Source organism: Carassius auratus, unplaced genomic scaffold (assembly GCF_003368295.1).
Source record: "Carassius auratus strain Wakin unplaced genomic scaffold, ASM336829v1 scaf_tig00214992, whole genome shotgun sequence".
NCBI lineage: Eukaryota > Metazoa > Chordata > Actinopteri > Cypriniformes > Cyprinidae > Carassius > Carassius auratus.
The window spans coordinates 163,651-180,818 of NW_020527899.1; the positions used below are offsets into that span (position 1 = coordinate 163,651).

At 36.7% G+C, this 17,168-nt stretch overlaps 1 protein-coding gene across 1 annotated transcript in view; it reads left to right on the forward strand.

Moving 5' to 3' along the window:
• The window catches only part of LOC113093398 (glutamate receptor ionotropic, delta-1-like), a 77,266-nt gene that overhangs the window by 43,014 nt on the left and 17,084 nt on the right, over positions 1-17,168 (forward strand). Inside the window, 5 exon segments of the mRNA XM_026259186.1 lie at positions 4,484-4,645; positions 4,803-4,922; positions 14,193-14,294; positions 16,110-16,307; positions 16,500-16,830. Of these exon segments, the coding sequence (XP_026114971.1) occupies positions 4,484-4,645; positions 4,803-4,922; positions 14,193-14,294; positions 16,110-16,307; positions 16,500-16,830 (913 nt within the window).

Genomic DNA, 17,168 nt, shown 5'->3' on the forward strand with positions numbered 1-17,168 from the left:
CAGCATTCTGTACCAGTTGTAATCGCGAGAGAGAGGACTGATTTATTCCAGCATATAGAGCGTTACAGTAGTCCAGCCTGGTTGAAATATCAGCTTTGAATATCACTATTTTAATTTGGTGAGCATAAGAGACTCAAAACACACACACAAAAAAAATATATATATATTGGAAATGGTAGTGTATTTTACATAAAATGAAATAATACATGTATATATTTTTTAACAGATAGCTTTCTTACAGACCTTTTAGTGGCCTAAATCGAAAATCCGTTTTCAGTGTTGCACAAGCACATCCTGGTCACTCTGGTATCAGCAGTTCTTAGTAAGGAACAAGCCGATTTTAAAACAAGTCATTCAACACTGTGTTAGGAATCATTTAATCTAGCTCACAGTCACACAGAAGCACACAGGCAAGTGAAGCAACCAATTCATGTTATTGTAACTGTGTATGTATTTTGCTTTACATTGGTTAAAACCGATAGCATATTTTATCTCACTTGCGGGCAGAAAAAGCTTTGACTCATAAATCCACGGTCTTGCAAGTCTTTCAAAGCCTTGAATCCATGTCAAGGATATGTCTGACTAATCGGACATCTGGCAGGGCATTCTGAAGTCACTTTACCACTTAGGGGACGAATGAGGTGCCTCCGAGGTCAAAACCATGTGTTCTTATGTCAAAGACACATTAGCATTTTCTGCATTCACATAACTCTTACATGAGCAAACAGATCGTGCCTCGGCTGTAAGCCCAGACGACCATGACCGCAGTGTGAGAGGGGTTCTTGATAGGGTTGCCAATTTCAGCAGAGCAAATAAGTAATGCTTTCTATTTCTTTATACTACGTATGTCACTTAAGATTTCAGTAAAGCATTGGTGACAAGCTGACCGTATAGTAAACTGAAAGGGAGCACAGCCACAGCTGTATGCCTGGAGCTATATCTGTGTATACAGTTCTGCTTGACTGAATTAAGTGCTAAAAATGCTTTTGAGATGCAATTCCTTAGATTTTGGCTTACAATGTAATTGCATCTGTTGCAAAACTAAACAATTTTTAAATTGTCACAATTCATAACATTTATGTCAGTTAACCTTCTGCCTAGGCAAATTTTTAGCTCTTTATAGAAAACAACCATAACAGACTGTACATAAATATCTCAACATGAACACATTAAAGTTTTAACTGCTTTGTATTTAGATGCCTTCATTATGCAGACTAAGATTTTTAAGTAACTGACATTATTGTGTGAGTACAAAAAAAAAAAAAAAAAATCAGGACAACACTTTTCTTTAGAGACCAATTTCATTATTAACTAGATAGTAAAGTTTGTGGTCAAACTTCAAGTTGGCTTGAAAAAGCCTAGCCAGAAATCTTGAAGCTAGTATTTCACAAGCATGCTCCCAGCATGACTAGCAAGTGACTTGAACGTAATTAACATGATTAGCAAGTGACTAACATGTCTGTAGCATGTTGTTAGCATGATTAGCACGTGACTAGCATGTTATTAGCATGATTAGCAAGTGACTAGCATGTTGTTAGCATGTTTAACAAGTGACTAGCATGTAATTAGCATGATTAGCAAGTGACTAGCATGTAATTAGCATGATTAACAAGTGACTAACATGTCTCTAGCATTATTAACAAGTGACTAGCATGTTATTAACATATTTAGAAAGTTACTAACATGTTGTTAGCATGATTAGCAGGTGACTAGCATGTTGCTAGCATGACTAGCAAGTGACTAGCATGTTATTAACATGTTTAGCAAAGTTAGTAACATGTTGTTAGCCTGATTAGCAGGTGACTAGCATGTTGTTAGCATGATTAGCAAGTGACTAGCATGTTGCTAGCATCATTAGCAAGTGACTTGCATGTTGAAAACACGATTAGCAGGTGACTAGCATGTTCCTAGCATGTCTACCAATGTGATGGTAGTATAAAACCAGTTGATTCAGCAAAAACCAACTAAACATCAGCTAAGACCAGCGTGACAGTGCCCCAAAACCATTTTTAAACCATGTTAAAAGCATGTTTCTAGCCTGATTGGCAAGTTACTAGCATGTGGTTAACATGTTTCTATGCTAATCCAGCTAAAACCAGTTGATTAAGTAAAAAAAAACAGCTAAAACCAGCTAAGACCATCATGATAGTAGCCAAAATCACTTTAAACCATGTTTAAAGCATGTTTCTTGCCTGATTAGCAAGTTACTAGCATGTTGTTGGCATGTTTGTATAAATCCAGCTAAAACCAGTTGATTCAGTAAAAAACAGCTAAGACCAGCATGACAGTGGCTAAAACCACTTAAAAACCATCAGGTTGGGAGACCAGCCAAAGCAACTGATCAGCTTAGGCTGTATTTTCATTAGGGAGTTTTAAACTTTGCTATGGCAGTAGACAGCTTAAATACATTATAAGTCTTATTGTATAACGTTTGAACCCCTTCAATGAAAGTCTATGGGATTTTAGGTGGTTTTGATAGTCTGGTTTATAAAAACCGTAAACCAGATCAGTTAGAAAAGATATAGCAACCCGAGTCAGACCAGTGTGAAGGTCTGACGCAAGTTTGGTGGTTTTAGCTTGAAAGCTCTAGGAGGAAATACATTTTAAAATTTAGTCTTAAAAGAAGAAGAAGAAGAAGAAGAAGAAATGTCTTATAAATCAAGTCATAGCTTGGATATATTTTTGTATATCCAAGTTAAATGACTTATTGAATCAGAACATTGTTTAATTACTGCATGTTTTTGATTAAAGATAATAAGAGCATTTGACTTTGTTAATATATATATATATATATTTGCATTTGTGATTTTGATTTCATGATGACTTTTAACCAATGAAATTCATTACAACTGTATTGATTGGCTTTATTTTGTACCTTTGACAAAAAGCATACTCATCATTTCATATCTATCTTTACTGGTTTGCTTTCTATTCCAGTTTCTATCTTTTAACACTGACACTTCTGAATATATAGATGCAAAAGAAAATGCAACAAGTGCTCTTTTTCGATTGGTGCTCTTTGTTGAATGGATGCAAGATGCTAAAATAAAGGACAAATTGCATGTCTTGTGTAAAACTGAATACAATTGTTTTCCTTTAAATATAGAATGATTCTAAACTACAATGGCCAGATGTCAACCTTAGCAGGGATGCAAACTGGATAAAGGCAGACAAATTCATTCCTGTGTGCCTTCCTTCTTGTGTTTGAAAAGGGTCAAGGATTTAGAAAAAAGAGTTTGGGTGCAGTCTTGGCTGCACCAGGAGTCAAGCTCTGTCTTCTCTCTTGTAGACTGCTATTAAGGAGCCTGGATGAATATGTAATCTTCATTGTAAAATAATGTTTTTTATTCCTATCAGCATCCCCTACTTATATTCTTTCCTCACTCTGTCACACCTTCATATTCTCTCTCTCTCTCTCTCTCTCTCTCTCTCTCTCTCTCTCTCTCTCTCTCTCTCCACATTGATCTGTTCATAAATGTGTTGTTTTGTCAGGATCACATGTCTGAGGGGACATTGAGTTTGGCCGTGCAGCCCCAGACTCTTGTCTTTCTTGACGATAACAGCGCTGTCATTCAGGGTGTCTTTTCTCTCTCCAGGTGTCTCTCAGCATGACAGCTGATCTCTGCAGGAGCAGAGCCATGCAAAAATCTCCTGCAGCGCTCTTTCTTTTCCTCTCGCTCTCTGTCTCAAACACGGAGTCAGCAGACACATTCACACAATCACATTCATTCACACACGTTCACAAACTTAGAGAACAATTTTAGTACATGGCTTGGTCGTTCAGCCTTATTCAGTTACTTTTTAGAATGTTTTAGGCTTAGGCCGCCTACACACTTGGCGAAACTGACAGATCATTTGACAGAGAGCAATGCACAAGATTGTTTTTTTAGAGGTTGTGCAAAGAGCCATTTTAATTTGTAATCAAGTAGTTATCTGAAATGGATTTCTGAAAGTACAACAGGACCTTTCATTAGTCAGTGGATGCTTGTACTTTTCGTTTCAAGATGAAGTGTCACTTTCAGAAACCCATTATAATTCACCATTCACATCATTCACACCAAACTCTAAGCATAGATGCCTTTATTAGGGTTTGAATGTGTTGACATGTACAGCACTGATAAGTATCATTATAAAAACCTGAAAAAACATGCTTATATGATTCTTTTATATTTTTTTATTTATTTTTTTATTGTGTGTGTGTGTGTGTCAATTACTAAACGGATATCAACACAAAACATAAGCTGTAATATAAAGAAAACCTATGTTTATAACAAGTGTTGATTGGATTGTGCATAAACCATTTATGATCTTGTCAACTAATAGAATACAGTGTAATTAAAAAGTCATAAATGAGGGTGAGTAAATGATAAAAACAAAACTATTCCTTTAAGGTGTTTACATGACTTTATACATTGTCAGGTTATTAAGTGTGGGATGTGCATGTAAAGAAATCACAGCATTTGTTTGTTGTTTATGTCTCTAGGTGTCTAGCCTGTACTTGTACGACAGTGTGCTGATGTTGGCCAATGCCTTCTACCGGAAGTTAGAAGACAGGAAGTGGCACAGCATGGCCAGTCTGAACTGCATGAGGAAGTCAACCAAACCCTGGAATGGAGGCTGGTCCATGCTAGACACGATCCAAAAGGTCTAAAGTCACTTTACAATTCATCTCACTTATGCTTAATTCGATCTGGTTCAATTTTCCTCAATTCAGCCTACTGAAGTTCAGTAGCGTTCAATAAGACTGGTCTGGTTTAATTGATGTATCTCTGAACAGAAGTTGTATTTGTCATTCTTTTCAGGGGCGGATTTCTGGGCTCACTGGTTTAATGGACTTCCGAAGCAATGGAGCGAACTCTCATGTCCAGTTTGAGATCCTAGGGACCAGTTACAGTGAGACGTTTGGAAAAGATGTAAAGCGGGTGAGTGGAAATGATGTGGAAGAATGAAATTACATCAAAAACTAACAAATGTCATAAATTCAGATTAGTTAAACAGCTTGATGTGCCATGTTATGTCAGGAAAACCAGACTGTATTGCAATGATTTTCCAGATCTTTCTCAACTTTAATGTATTAAAATTCTGCGCATGGCTTTAGGTGGCATATATACATGATACTAAGCAGAGACCTCCCTAACTCGACAGCGCACCACAACTTTGCAACGTAAATCTGTGGTGAAAAGGGGGACCACAGTGCGTTCTAATTGAGAACCATAGGGGTAGATTTGAGACTGCCCTGCTTATTTTCACGTTACCTTACATGAACCCTCACTCCACCAAGACAATATCAATCCGCTTCAGCTATGTGTCTGCATCAGGTCAGTTACTAGTTGGCATGTCTGTTTTTTTCTATGTGGAGTAGTGGATCAAATTAATAAAGTATAGATACTTTAGTTTAAATGTTCTCACATGAATAGCCTTTATATGGTTCTATTGTGTTTGTTTTATTATTATTCTGAGAATAGACATATGATTGTCTTTCCTCACGTTAATTCCTCCACAACTTTTGGAGGTGATAAATTCACAGTCTGGAGCTACTGGTTGGAGGGGTAGGAATTTGGGCAAGGGCCAGATAGCCCTTCAAACAAAGATTTGGGGTATGAACTATCTTAGTGTAAACCAGCTAAAGCAGTAACATGGCTGCCTGAGTGAACAAAAATATAAACTTTTAGCATTATTGGCATTAATAACATTTTTATTGAAAAGCAATAATGTGTTTTATACTACATTCAATTGTGAGTTCATATTTATGGTCATGATATTCGTAGAAATGTTTGCAAAAAAATGGGCTAACTAAACAAACTATCATATCATTACAGACTGCACGATAGTGCCACAGCATATTTTCATGTGTGATCATAGCAATAACCACCATAGACATTAAGGGGGGATAGTTTCTTTATAATGAGTGAGTTTACTTCAAAAACAGCAATTTTATCTTCTCATTGCTGAAAAAATGTAATTTAGCGATTTAATATTTAAACTGTTAGGCAGAGGGGTAGGGGAAGGGGAAGGGGAAGGGGTATAAAATAGAATTGGGATTGGGCCTTGGTCTTTGGATTTGTTTTTCATAACATACAAAGCTATTTTTTATTATTTGTGAATGGTTTACATTTACATTTTATATTTATGTCATCAATTGGGGCTTAGGAAACCCACCAAAACCCTGACCTATGCATTGTGATAACCAACAAAAAAATAAATAAATACGAAGACTTACTCTGGGAAAGAACAGAGCCATATTTGTAGTCTGGGAGCATCCGCTTCTCCAAAAACCAGACAGAAATCATGATGCACAACTAAAAATATTTGAAAGGAGAAGATAAGTGGACTGAAAGCAAGATGAGCGAGACAGGCAGATGGACAGATAGTGCGAGCAACTGAATGATGGATCCTGCTGTGTTTTGGAATTGGAGACACTGATATGGAACATGGCCAGGATACTTTTACACAAAAACATACAAATAGCTCAGCACAAATACAAATATCAACACACAAACATCAACACACAGCTAATTAATTATCGCTTCTGTCTCTCTGTGTTCTCTTTTATCTGTCCATCTGACTCATACTCACATGCTTGCAGTGCAGTGGAAGTGCTTTGCAGCATGGCTGTGGTCTTTAGCAGGGCTGATGAGTCTATCACATGCCAGACAGTCTCAATCTTCTAGCCTGAATGTTAGTGAGTGTGCAAGCTGAACATGGCCATTCCTTCTGGCAAGAAACACAGAGAGCTAATGACTTCACATTCACACACACACAATAGCACCCCTACTGTCCAACATTACACTAACAGCTAATAAACACACATACACACACATTCTGCTGTCCGTCAGCATGAATATGCATTTCTCCACTCTGATCTCTTCTAAAAACAATGTATCTTCCTTAAGGCTCTCTAAAGCCCACATAGAGGTTCTCTGCATGTCACATACACTCTATTCCCGTAGGTTCATCTTTCCATGCTTTCCCCTTCATTCCTCTTTCTTTCTTTCTTTCTTTCAGAATATGCAGTTTAATTGTGAAAGATGTTATATGCTACATTGAATAAAATTATGTATTTATTTATTTAGTTATTAATTTATACTTTTTTTATGGGAGCAATATAATAGCCAGTGTAATATTTTTCATAAGATAAATTATCAATACAATAGTAATAAAATGAGTGACTAAAATAGTGAGAAAAAACATTTAATTATTTTTGGTAGGACAGTAGCTCACACATTTTTATTGTTCATTATTTTTGTTTACAGTATTTTTATATTGTAAATATATTATTACATCATTTATATTAACATGGAGTATGCGTAGTATGGTTATGGCAGTATTAAATGCAACAGTAACATGGTATATTGACCAATAAATTTAGAATAAATGTGGGTTTAATGGCTCATATGGACAAGCGCACACAAATACATTTACATTTAATCATTTAGCAGACGCTTTTATCCAAAGCGACTTACAAATGAGAACAATAGAAGCAGTCAGGTCAACAAGAGAAGTGCCATGACAAGTCTCTCTCTTTTTTTTTTTTTTTTATAAATATGAAGGACAAGAAAGGGGAAAGTACTAGTATTAGTTGGTTAAGTGCTGGCGAAAAAGGTGAGTCTTTAGATGTGTCTTGAAAATGAGTAAAGACTCCGCTGTACGAATTGAGATTGGAAGGTCATTCCACCAGCTGGGGACAGTCCAGGAAAAGGTCCGCGAGAGTGATTTAGAACTTTTTTGGAATGGCACCACAAGGAGTCGTTCACTTGCACAGCGCAAACTTCTGGAGAGCACAAAAGATTTAACCAGTAAGTTTAGGTATGTTGGGAGATACCTAAACTATAAATACACAAATATATTTACAGAAATGAGCAATCAATATGAACTGAGCTGTTCAGATGCACCCAGAAGTTGGCCTGACAACCCAACGATTTCTACAGAGCAATAAAATGTGCTAGTATACTGGATGTTTGGAATGAGAAGGTTATTTTTCAGCCAGACGTTGAGATGAATCTACTGTCATAATGAAGACGGAGCTGTTATTTTCTCTCTCTCTTTCTCTCATTCTCACCAATTCCATCTGTGTCATTCCCTATCTCCCTCGCTCACTTTCTTTTAATCTTCTCTTTTCATTAAATTGTCTGTTCTCATGCGGTGTAATCCAGACTGTGAAACCGAGCATCTTCACCAGATGGATCTGCTCCCAGTCTTGCTCAGAGTGGTTCAGCCCAACACCTTCATGTGGGAAGCAGGTGCAGAGAATAGAAACCTCTGAAAGGTTGATGAACTTGACAAGCCTCTCAGTTGATTATTAAATAATAGTAATTGTATTGTGATGTAATATTGGCAGCAGTGTGTGATGGATTATTCAGTCCTGATGCATGATTCAGTTTGACAGGACATTTTTAGCACACTAGGTTAATTCGACAATTTAATCATCTTAATAAACAAGAAAGTGAAAGCAGGGAGAGACTAAGCAGATCTTGTCATCTTGTCCTGCTCATGCTTGAAAAAAAAGATATAGGGCCAAAGCTACAAAGATGATCTCAGCAACATCAGGCTAAAAGTGGGTGCTTTGACGAACACAGGTATTGTGTTCGAGTCTGTCCAAGCCAATGTAGGTGACCTCTGCACAGTTACCTAAGTAGTTCCCATGGCAATGGGTTGACCGCAGGCTGCTAGTGAATCTGGGAGAAAAGAGCCTTAATGAGCCTCTAACACCAACCCACCAAGCCCCCACCCCCCAACACACTCCTGTGACCATCCGGTGAAAAGAAGCACACAGCTGGCATCATAGGTCTCAAAGGATACATGTGTCTTAGTGTGAGAAAAAAGCAAGAAAAAAACTGAAATGCTCTTATTTTTTAACACATATACACAGTATATTTATTATGTTTCTTCCTGGTCAGACTCTGTCTGCTGTTCAACATTCAGTCACTGAAGTATGGCATCACAATATCATATTCAAAAGCCTGAGATTTAATTTCCATTTTAGATTTCTTGTAAAGCTTTAGACAGAAAGAGTCGAATGAATGATCAAACTGAGGTTATGCATGCACACACATACATACTGTACAGTATACAAAATTATGATTTTTTTTTTAATAAAAAGAAAAACAATTTTACAAACTCTACAAAAATCCTATAAACTATTTACAAATGTAGATAAAATTGTATTATAATTAGTTTTTTCTCTTTAACAGATAATTAGGCCTGCTTTGAAACATTTCAAACAATAATATATCCATCATAATATGTTTAAATTGGCTCAGTGAGTTGCATACAAAGCAGCACAGTTGTGCCAGATATTTTTTCTGTATATTTTGATGATGCAGAAATGAGATGAATTTATCACTCATGAGAGTGAGAGTCTCATTTGATTTGATGAATGGTAATGAGTTTCTCTCACAGACTGAATAAAGAGGCTAAAAGACATCGCTCTCTCTCTCTTTCTCTCTCTTTCTCTCTCTCTCTCTCTCTCTCTCTCTCTTTCTTGCTCTCTTACCAATCACAGAAAGAGCAGATTACAGAATCATAAAAAGTCAACAGCCCAACAATACAGGAAGAAATTGAGCTTCATCTCTGCACCTCAAAGCCTTTCTCTTTCCCCTTTGCTCTGCATTTGCTCTGCACGACTCTGTCTCTGTTTCCTACTGTACACTAACATTTGTGTGTAATCCTCTCTCCCTGGCTCTTTGTTCCTCTGCCTCTTTCCCCCATGTACGCTCAAGTAGAGACATCAGCTCTCCAAGTCACAAATAATAAAAGCTGTAAACTTGACAAAATGTTCAAGTGTTTTCACAGGCGGGATCCTGGTTGGCTTGTAGCACTAATATCACAAACAAGAGATGACAGAACAAGAGTCTAGGAAATGGCACAAACCAGCTCAGAGTCTGGCTGTACAAAGTGGCCAACACAACACTCAGCAATGACAAGAGATATACTTTAGTTACAACTGAATCTTACCTTTATACTTTATACATATGCAAAACCCTATACTTTCAAAACAAAATAAATTAATAAATAAATATATGATTTATTCTAGCTTAAAGCATTATTGTTTATCAACACTTGAATATAGGTAGGTTTCATAAAAGTGCGTAATTCTAAACAAAACGTTGAGAAAAATCAAATTTTTATCAAAAAATACATCTGGATAATATTCAGTACAATTATCCAGTAAATCGCTTCCATCCATACCTCCAAAGCTTGCACAGACATATACCACTTCCTGGATCAACATTTTACTCTGTAACATTATGCGGTTTTAATTTATATGTTATATATTGCTGATGATCACATTATTTGAAATATGCATATGTTTACATAAGAGATTGCTCATTTCTCTATCCTGTTCACATGTTTTTGTTCGGGAGGTTTGTACTCGTTCGGACATTTGTAAAAGAACCCCCCAAGTGTATAACAGTGAAAACACGAAAAGCCGTAAAAACTGGCAGGGAAGCGTTGTCTTCTAAATGACAGTGATGATCAATGGTGGGGAAAGAGTTAATGGGCTTCCTGTCAAAGTAAATACTGGGTAATGTGACGATACGCATATGTTATTAATCTTTACTGCTCTGGTCAAAGTAGTAGTTTACCAAACAGTTTTTTTGTATTCTCACTTTCATGTCATTCCAATGTTACCAAGAATTCTCAAAAAATTTGAAGGGTAAATAAATGATGACAAAGTTCATATTAGAGTGGACTGTACCTTTAACAGGCACATGATACTGAAATTTTGTAAATGTAATTCTACACACACATCCTCACAAACTCTTGCAGATGATGGAGATCTCTTTTGTGCTGTAGTATAGATCTGGCTTTCAAGTGTTCACTGACAGAACATCTCCAGTGGACAAGCCACATTGCTCTTATCTCTGTCAACAACCACCCACATGATTAACTATTTAACAGCACAGGCAAAAGCTAAAAGAAAAAAAAATGAGAAAGCATACAGAAAAAAAAAATCCCTGTCAGTCTCACCTGGGAAACCAGGGCATGGAAAGATAGAGGAATTATTTCAGCTTACTGAAATGTGTATAGCAGAACAGTTGTCAATTTACAGCTCTCTAAAGGCAGCTGAACAGCTACATTTCTGTTTCAACTTCAGTCCAAAGTAAGACTATAGCACAGTTGATTAAATCACACTATTTACCAATCAATCTCTTGAAATATCTTCAATTAAAAAAAAAGAAAAAATCTTTGAGAATCTCATGCCGTGGAGCCAAATTGGCCAGTGAGACTCGCTGTATGATTGCGAGTATGATATTGCTTTTAAACAACAGTTCATTAAACAAGAAGTTAATATTAATGCACTTACATTTTAGACACAATATCTGCAGTGTTTGTCTGTTTTTGCTCACTCAATGAAAAAAAAATCCTAACGAAGTGGAATCACTGTTGTGCATCTTCTAACAATAGACAGCAGTGTTTTATTCCTGCGTGGATCAATTTGAATGAATCACTTATCTGAATGGTTCAATAAATCATTCATAGAGACACTGGCTCATCCAAAATTGCATATTATTTGAGTAGGTACATCTTTTGAATTAGTACTTTATAACCATTAAGCATGTTTGCAGTATGAATATAACCAGGACATACTATTTCTGTCATGTTGTCATTGTCATGTGAACTACTTGCATCAGCTGCAATGCTTTACTGCCATTCACATATCCTCTTTCATGGCCTGATTGCATAGAAAAGTCCTTCAGATGTGCACTTCAGTTTGCATTTTCAGTTGAAAACATTCACTTGTTTCATTGCCAATAACTGATTTTATACCTGAATAGTTCAATGTTTTTGAAAAAAACACTTGAGTCAATGATTCAATATTTTTTTTTATAAAGCCATTCCTTTGTTTCATTCGTACATGAATGAAGGTTTTTTTTTTTAAGTGCCCCTATTATGGGTAATGAAATGTCCATATTTTGGTTTTGGGAGTCCCCAACAAAAAGCTGACATGCATGCAACGTCAGATAAGACTTTCATTGTCTTACAATATGCATTTATTTCTACCTTTTCCTTAACGACTCCCAAACAATTTGCTTAATAATTAATTTTTCCAAACCCCTACTTTGCATGATGCTAATCTGCAGTGATTTGTCCGATTTGTCTCATTTTCATTTCATCTTGCCTGTGATGGCTGAAAAGCAGCGTTTGAGAGTGCAGCGCTGCTTTGTTTACAGCGTCACTGGGGAAACTGCTATTTTAATGCTAAAAACCCAGTGGCAAAGAATGAATTAGCATTTTCATTCAGACCAATGCTAAAAGACCAACAAGTGGGTGGGCAATATGCTAATGTTTCATGTTGACGTCAGCTTGGGATTTGTTTTAAAAACTCATTTCAACTCAAGTCACCTTTATTTATATAGCGCTTTTAACAATACAGATTGTGGCAAAGCAAATGTAAAGGATTAAATAGGTAAATAGTGTGTCAGTTTCAATGATTCAGAGTCAATTCTTTCTTTTGAGTCACCACTATTGGACATAACTTGCTGTAAATGGCACTGAAAACTCCCCACTACTACAGAACTAAACAAAGAGAAATCCCTAAAAATATATTTTTTTCAAATCCGTGCTTTCTTATCTCTTTGTTTCTGCTTCTTTCTTCTCTATTATTCTCTATTCTTTGTGTTTTGATAATCTAAAATCTAAGCTTGCTTGTAAAAGCTGAATCTGCTATTGTAGGTGAGGTAAGGGTTATTATTTTGACAGGGACTGTGTATTGGACACTGCAGTGAAGATATATGATTTGTGTCATTGGGGCAGATTCTAAAGCCTCTGTCATTCTGTCACTCACAGGAGACTGTGGGCTCAAACGCTGGCCAGACAAGAGCCGTACATGATTTCAGGGTCAGAGTTACTTCTTTCCAAGATGTTAGTGCAGTGGCCTGCTGGATATTGGGATTATGATGAATGGGTCTGGATTTAAAGATAGACGCATCCCGGCTTTCTTTTTAAAGTGTCGCACTGTTTTACAGAAATGCTGTCATTGTTTGTGGAGGGAGAATATAGGCATTGTCATTTCTCCTCTGGCTCAGAAACTGGCTTATATGCTGCTAATGTGGTGATTCACATAATACTCATAAAGATGAGAGTGGTTTTGTTCATGGAATATAATATAAACAAACCGAAATTGAATAAAGATGAATGTGCATGTTATATGTTATCTATATGCATATTCAGTAATAAAGTAGTTTTCATATCAGGATATTAATTGAGACGTTTTCACAGCAGCACTTTATGTTTCACTATGATTGAATTTATCTTTCAGCCCATATTAATTGTATTTGAGCTTTTTTGTTTGATTATTTGCTTGTTTTTAGCCAAGATATTCACCTTATAAAGTATATTCGACTGCAATGACATCATCATATATATTTTTAAATTAGCTTTCTGCTTTTCATGGACAGAACAGTAGGAAGGAGGTAGGAAACACTCGGAGAGGAGAGGGGAGAACAGAACCTGGAGCCAGTTCTCCAAAGTGGGGTTGAAGTCAAAGTGCTACCCACAAGGCTATGGCTCTGACAACATCATTGTAATATTTGCATTTACACATTTGCGCCATACAAAAAGTTACAACTTAATCTTAACTAAAAGCATAAAAACTGTTATTTTAATAATTTGGAATGATTACACAGAGATTTCAAATTAAGATTTTTTTTGTTGGTGTAGTGGCATCAGTTCATCTTCAAGGCCTTCAGAAATTAAGAAACTTTTGATAGAGTTGTTCTTTTGTATTGTTTTCTGTTTTATTGTGTTTTCTGTGCTGATATTGACTGTAATCAGCAGCCTGTGAACATATATCGACAAAGGGCAGGTGTGTGAGTGTGTGCGTGCACACTTGGGTGTGTGTTTCATTTTAGTTTTTAAAGAGAAGGGGAAAATTTGACAGCTGTTCCTTAGGCGACCACCTCACACACACTTAAATGAACATTTTCACCTGGGCGTGTAACAAAAGCACAAACAGCTGACCCTCTAAGATGAGACCTGAAGGACTACTGATTTCTGTTCAATGATGAAGGGTCTGCCATAGATGAAAACATGTTTTGGGACAAAAACTCAGGTCATGTAAGGTCGGTCATCCCTGGCTTTCAGCAACTGTCCTGTTCCTCCTTCTTAAATCTTTTTCTCATTCTTCCTTTTCTTTGCAATCATTTTCTGATAAAAGCTCAATCACAGTCTCTTCCTCCGTCTCCCAGCTGGCGACGTGGGACTCTGATCGTGGGCTGAACGGCAGTCTGAGGGAGAACAGGGCCGAGCATGGCATGCAAGGAATTACTCTGAAAGTGGTGACTTTGCTGGTGAGTATTTCAGTAAATCTGATTCCACTCCCCGTAGGTACAATCAGTGTTTTACTGATGTCAGGTTACTCTTACAGTCACTGTAGTATAAAAAGCATGACATGATTGTCATACACTAAATAGGGCATGTTCATGGAATAACATTTTTTCTTCTCCCTACAACACATTTCTTGATGAAAAATATTGTTTAAGCCACTAATCTCATTCCTAAGCCTAACTGTGACCTTAATGCCAATATCCATTATGACTCATACAGGAAACTTATTCCAGGAATGTTTAGATGTATAGATGCTGATTGTTCTAAAAATGTCCTGCAAGTAATGTTTAGGCAGAAAGAATTTTTTCCAGAAATAACAGAATTTTACTTTACATTGCATCTCCTGTTCCTGCTATTCATCTAACAGCATACTAATTGTGGCTAGGGTTGGATACCAATATTGATTTTTCAGTTAATTTTAATCTTCATTTGAATGATTAGAATGATATATGAAAATATGTAATATACTAGTCTAGTTGAGTGCTTGCTGCTGCAATACAGTATATCATTGATCACTGGTTGTCATAAACAGTATATGTTTCCACATGGTTGCGCTGTGTGGTTTTTGTCTGGTCTCTCATCAGATATTAGTATTTTAGTCATGCAGACTTTTGATGGTTGTCACTAGAGATTTCTTTGGGGTTTGATCTTTATTTTTTCTCCAGTCTATCTTTGTTGTGGTCTCTCTAAATACAATTACAGTGCACTAGCTTAAATCTTAGATATTTCATCTGTCTGTATTTGAGTGCGCAGGGCCTTCTTCACAAACAGTTAGATTTGTTTGGTGGCGATATGCCTTACTGCAAATTGCTCAGGTGAATTTGAAAAGGTAATTTCTGTCTGATGAGGCATTGCACGCTTTCCTGGTCATGATGTAATAGGTCAGCTGAAACACTTCATTTTGATTAACCTCAGTCCAAAGGGTCCCAGCTTTCACTGGCAAAAGTGTCACGTCAGCCAACGCTTTAAATGTGACAGAAAACCAATATGACCACAAGTCATGACCTGAACAGACAGATTCACCAGAGAAATAAGATTTGCAATCAATATTAAATCTTTTATTTGCAGAAATATGTCCAAACATATTATTGAGGCTCTGCTTTCATCCTTGCTTCCCTTTAAATAAGTAAATGATAAGATTCAATCTAATAATAGCTATGTCAACTTTAAGCCTGTCTGTTACTGTCAAGATGCTGTGGGCGATACATGTGAATTGTGGGAAATGTAAGACTGTAATATCATTGTTTGAAAACATCTGGGGTTAAAGCAGAAGTGACACTAAAGACAAACATTATGTTATACAATATGTAATGTTACAAAATATTTATATTTCAAATAAATAAAGTTTCTGTGCACCAGCTGTTTTCAGCACTGATAATAATAACAATGTTTCTTGAGCACTAAACCAGAATATTAGAATGATTTTTAAAGGATCATGTGACACTGAAGACTGGAGTAATGGCTGCTGAAAATTCATCTCGCAATCACAGAAATCAATTACATTTTAATTTATATTAAAATAGAAAACACTTATTTTAAATGATAATATTTCAATCTGAGATTTTTAACTCTATTTTGGATATTTTTAACTTTTATTTTTATTAAAAAATCTTAGTGACCCCAAACCTTTAAATGGTAGTGTATTTGGAGGCAGAACAAGCATATTCATCCTTTTATCACTGCTTAATTCAGTTCCAAATCAGGGTTCCAAAGTATAATTTAATAAATAAACTAACAAGTGAATCAAATGAACCCCTACATTTCACTTTTGTCTTCAGGAGGAGCCGTTTGTGATGGTGGCAGAAAACATTCTAGGTCAGCCCAAAAGATATAAGGGATTTTCCATAGATGTTCTAGACGCCCTGGCCAAAATTCTGGGTTTTAAGTATGAAATGTATCAAGTGGCTGATGGGAAATATGGATCTCCTCAGGCCAATGGGTCTTGGAATGGAATGATTGGAGAACTAATTGGGAAGGTGAGATTCACATTTATAATGACTTATGTGAAACTGCATATTGATATCAGTCAATTAATTGTTAACAGCTATTGGCACATATGGTTATGAAGGCATTGCTCTTATTCAGATTTACTCTCTTGTAACTTATACAGCCAGATTTCACTTGTGTTATTGTTATCTCAGACTGCATGTTGATGTATTACTATTTAGAGAGCAGATGTGGCTATTTCAGCCATCACCATCACTCCTGAGCGTGAGAATGTGGTGGACTTCAGTAAACGTTATCTGGATTATTCTGTGGGAATCCTGATGACTAAAACAGAAGAGAGACTCAACATCTTCTCCTTGCTGGCACCGTTTGACCTGGCAGTGTGGGCCTGCATTGCTGCTGCCATTCCTGTGGTGGGTGTCATGGTCTTTCTGCTCCGACGCGTCCAGTCTGTCCGCTCCCAGAATCCTCCTGGGCCCCACCAGCCTGCTTCTGTCACGACATCCTTCCAGAGTGCCATCTGGATCGTCTACGGAGCCTTTGTACAGCAAGGTGAGCTGGGTCACGTCACATGAACATGAAGGATAAGATATTGCTGAATAATCACCTCACTTTGATGGTGCAATCAGTTGCTGACATTCTCGTCTGCAGGAGCACTGGTAATGCAGCGTTTTAAGACCTTTATTTTAAGAAAATATATTTTAAGCAGAATATATTATTCACCAAATATTTTACAGCACTAGAGACAGTCTATAGAGTCTTACATTTTGACTGTTTGACTAAATATATTATTCCATGGGAATTCTGTAACTCGCAGCTGAATGTGTCTAAAGGTGCCTATGAAGAAGAGGAGCGTGTTTTGTTAAAGATGTAGATATTGTAAATGGCTG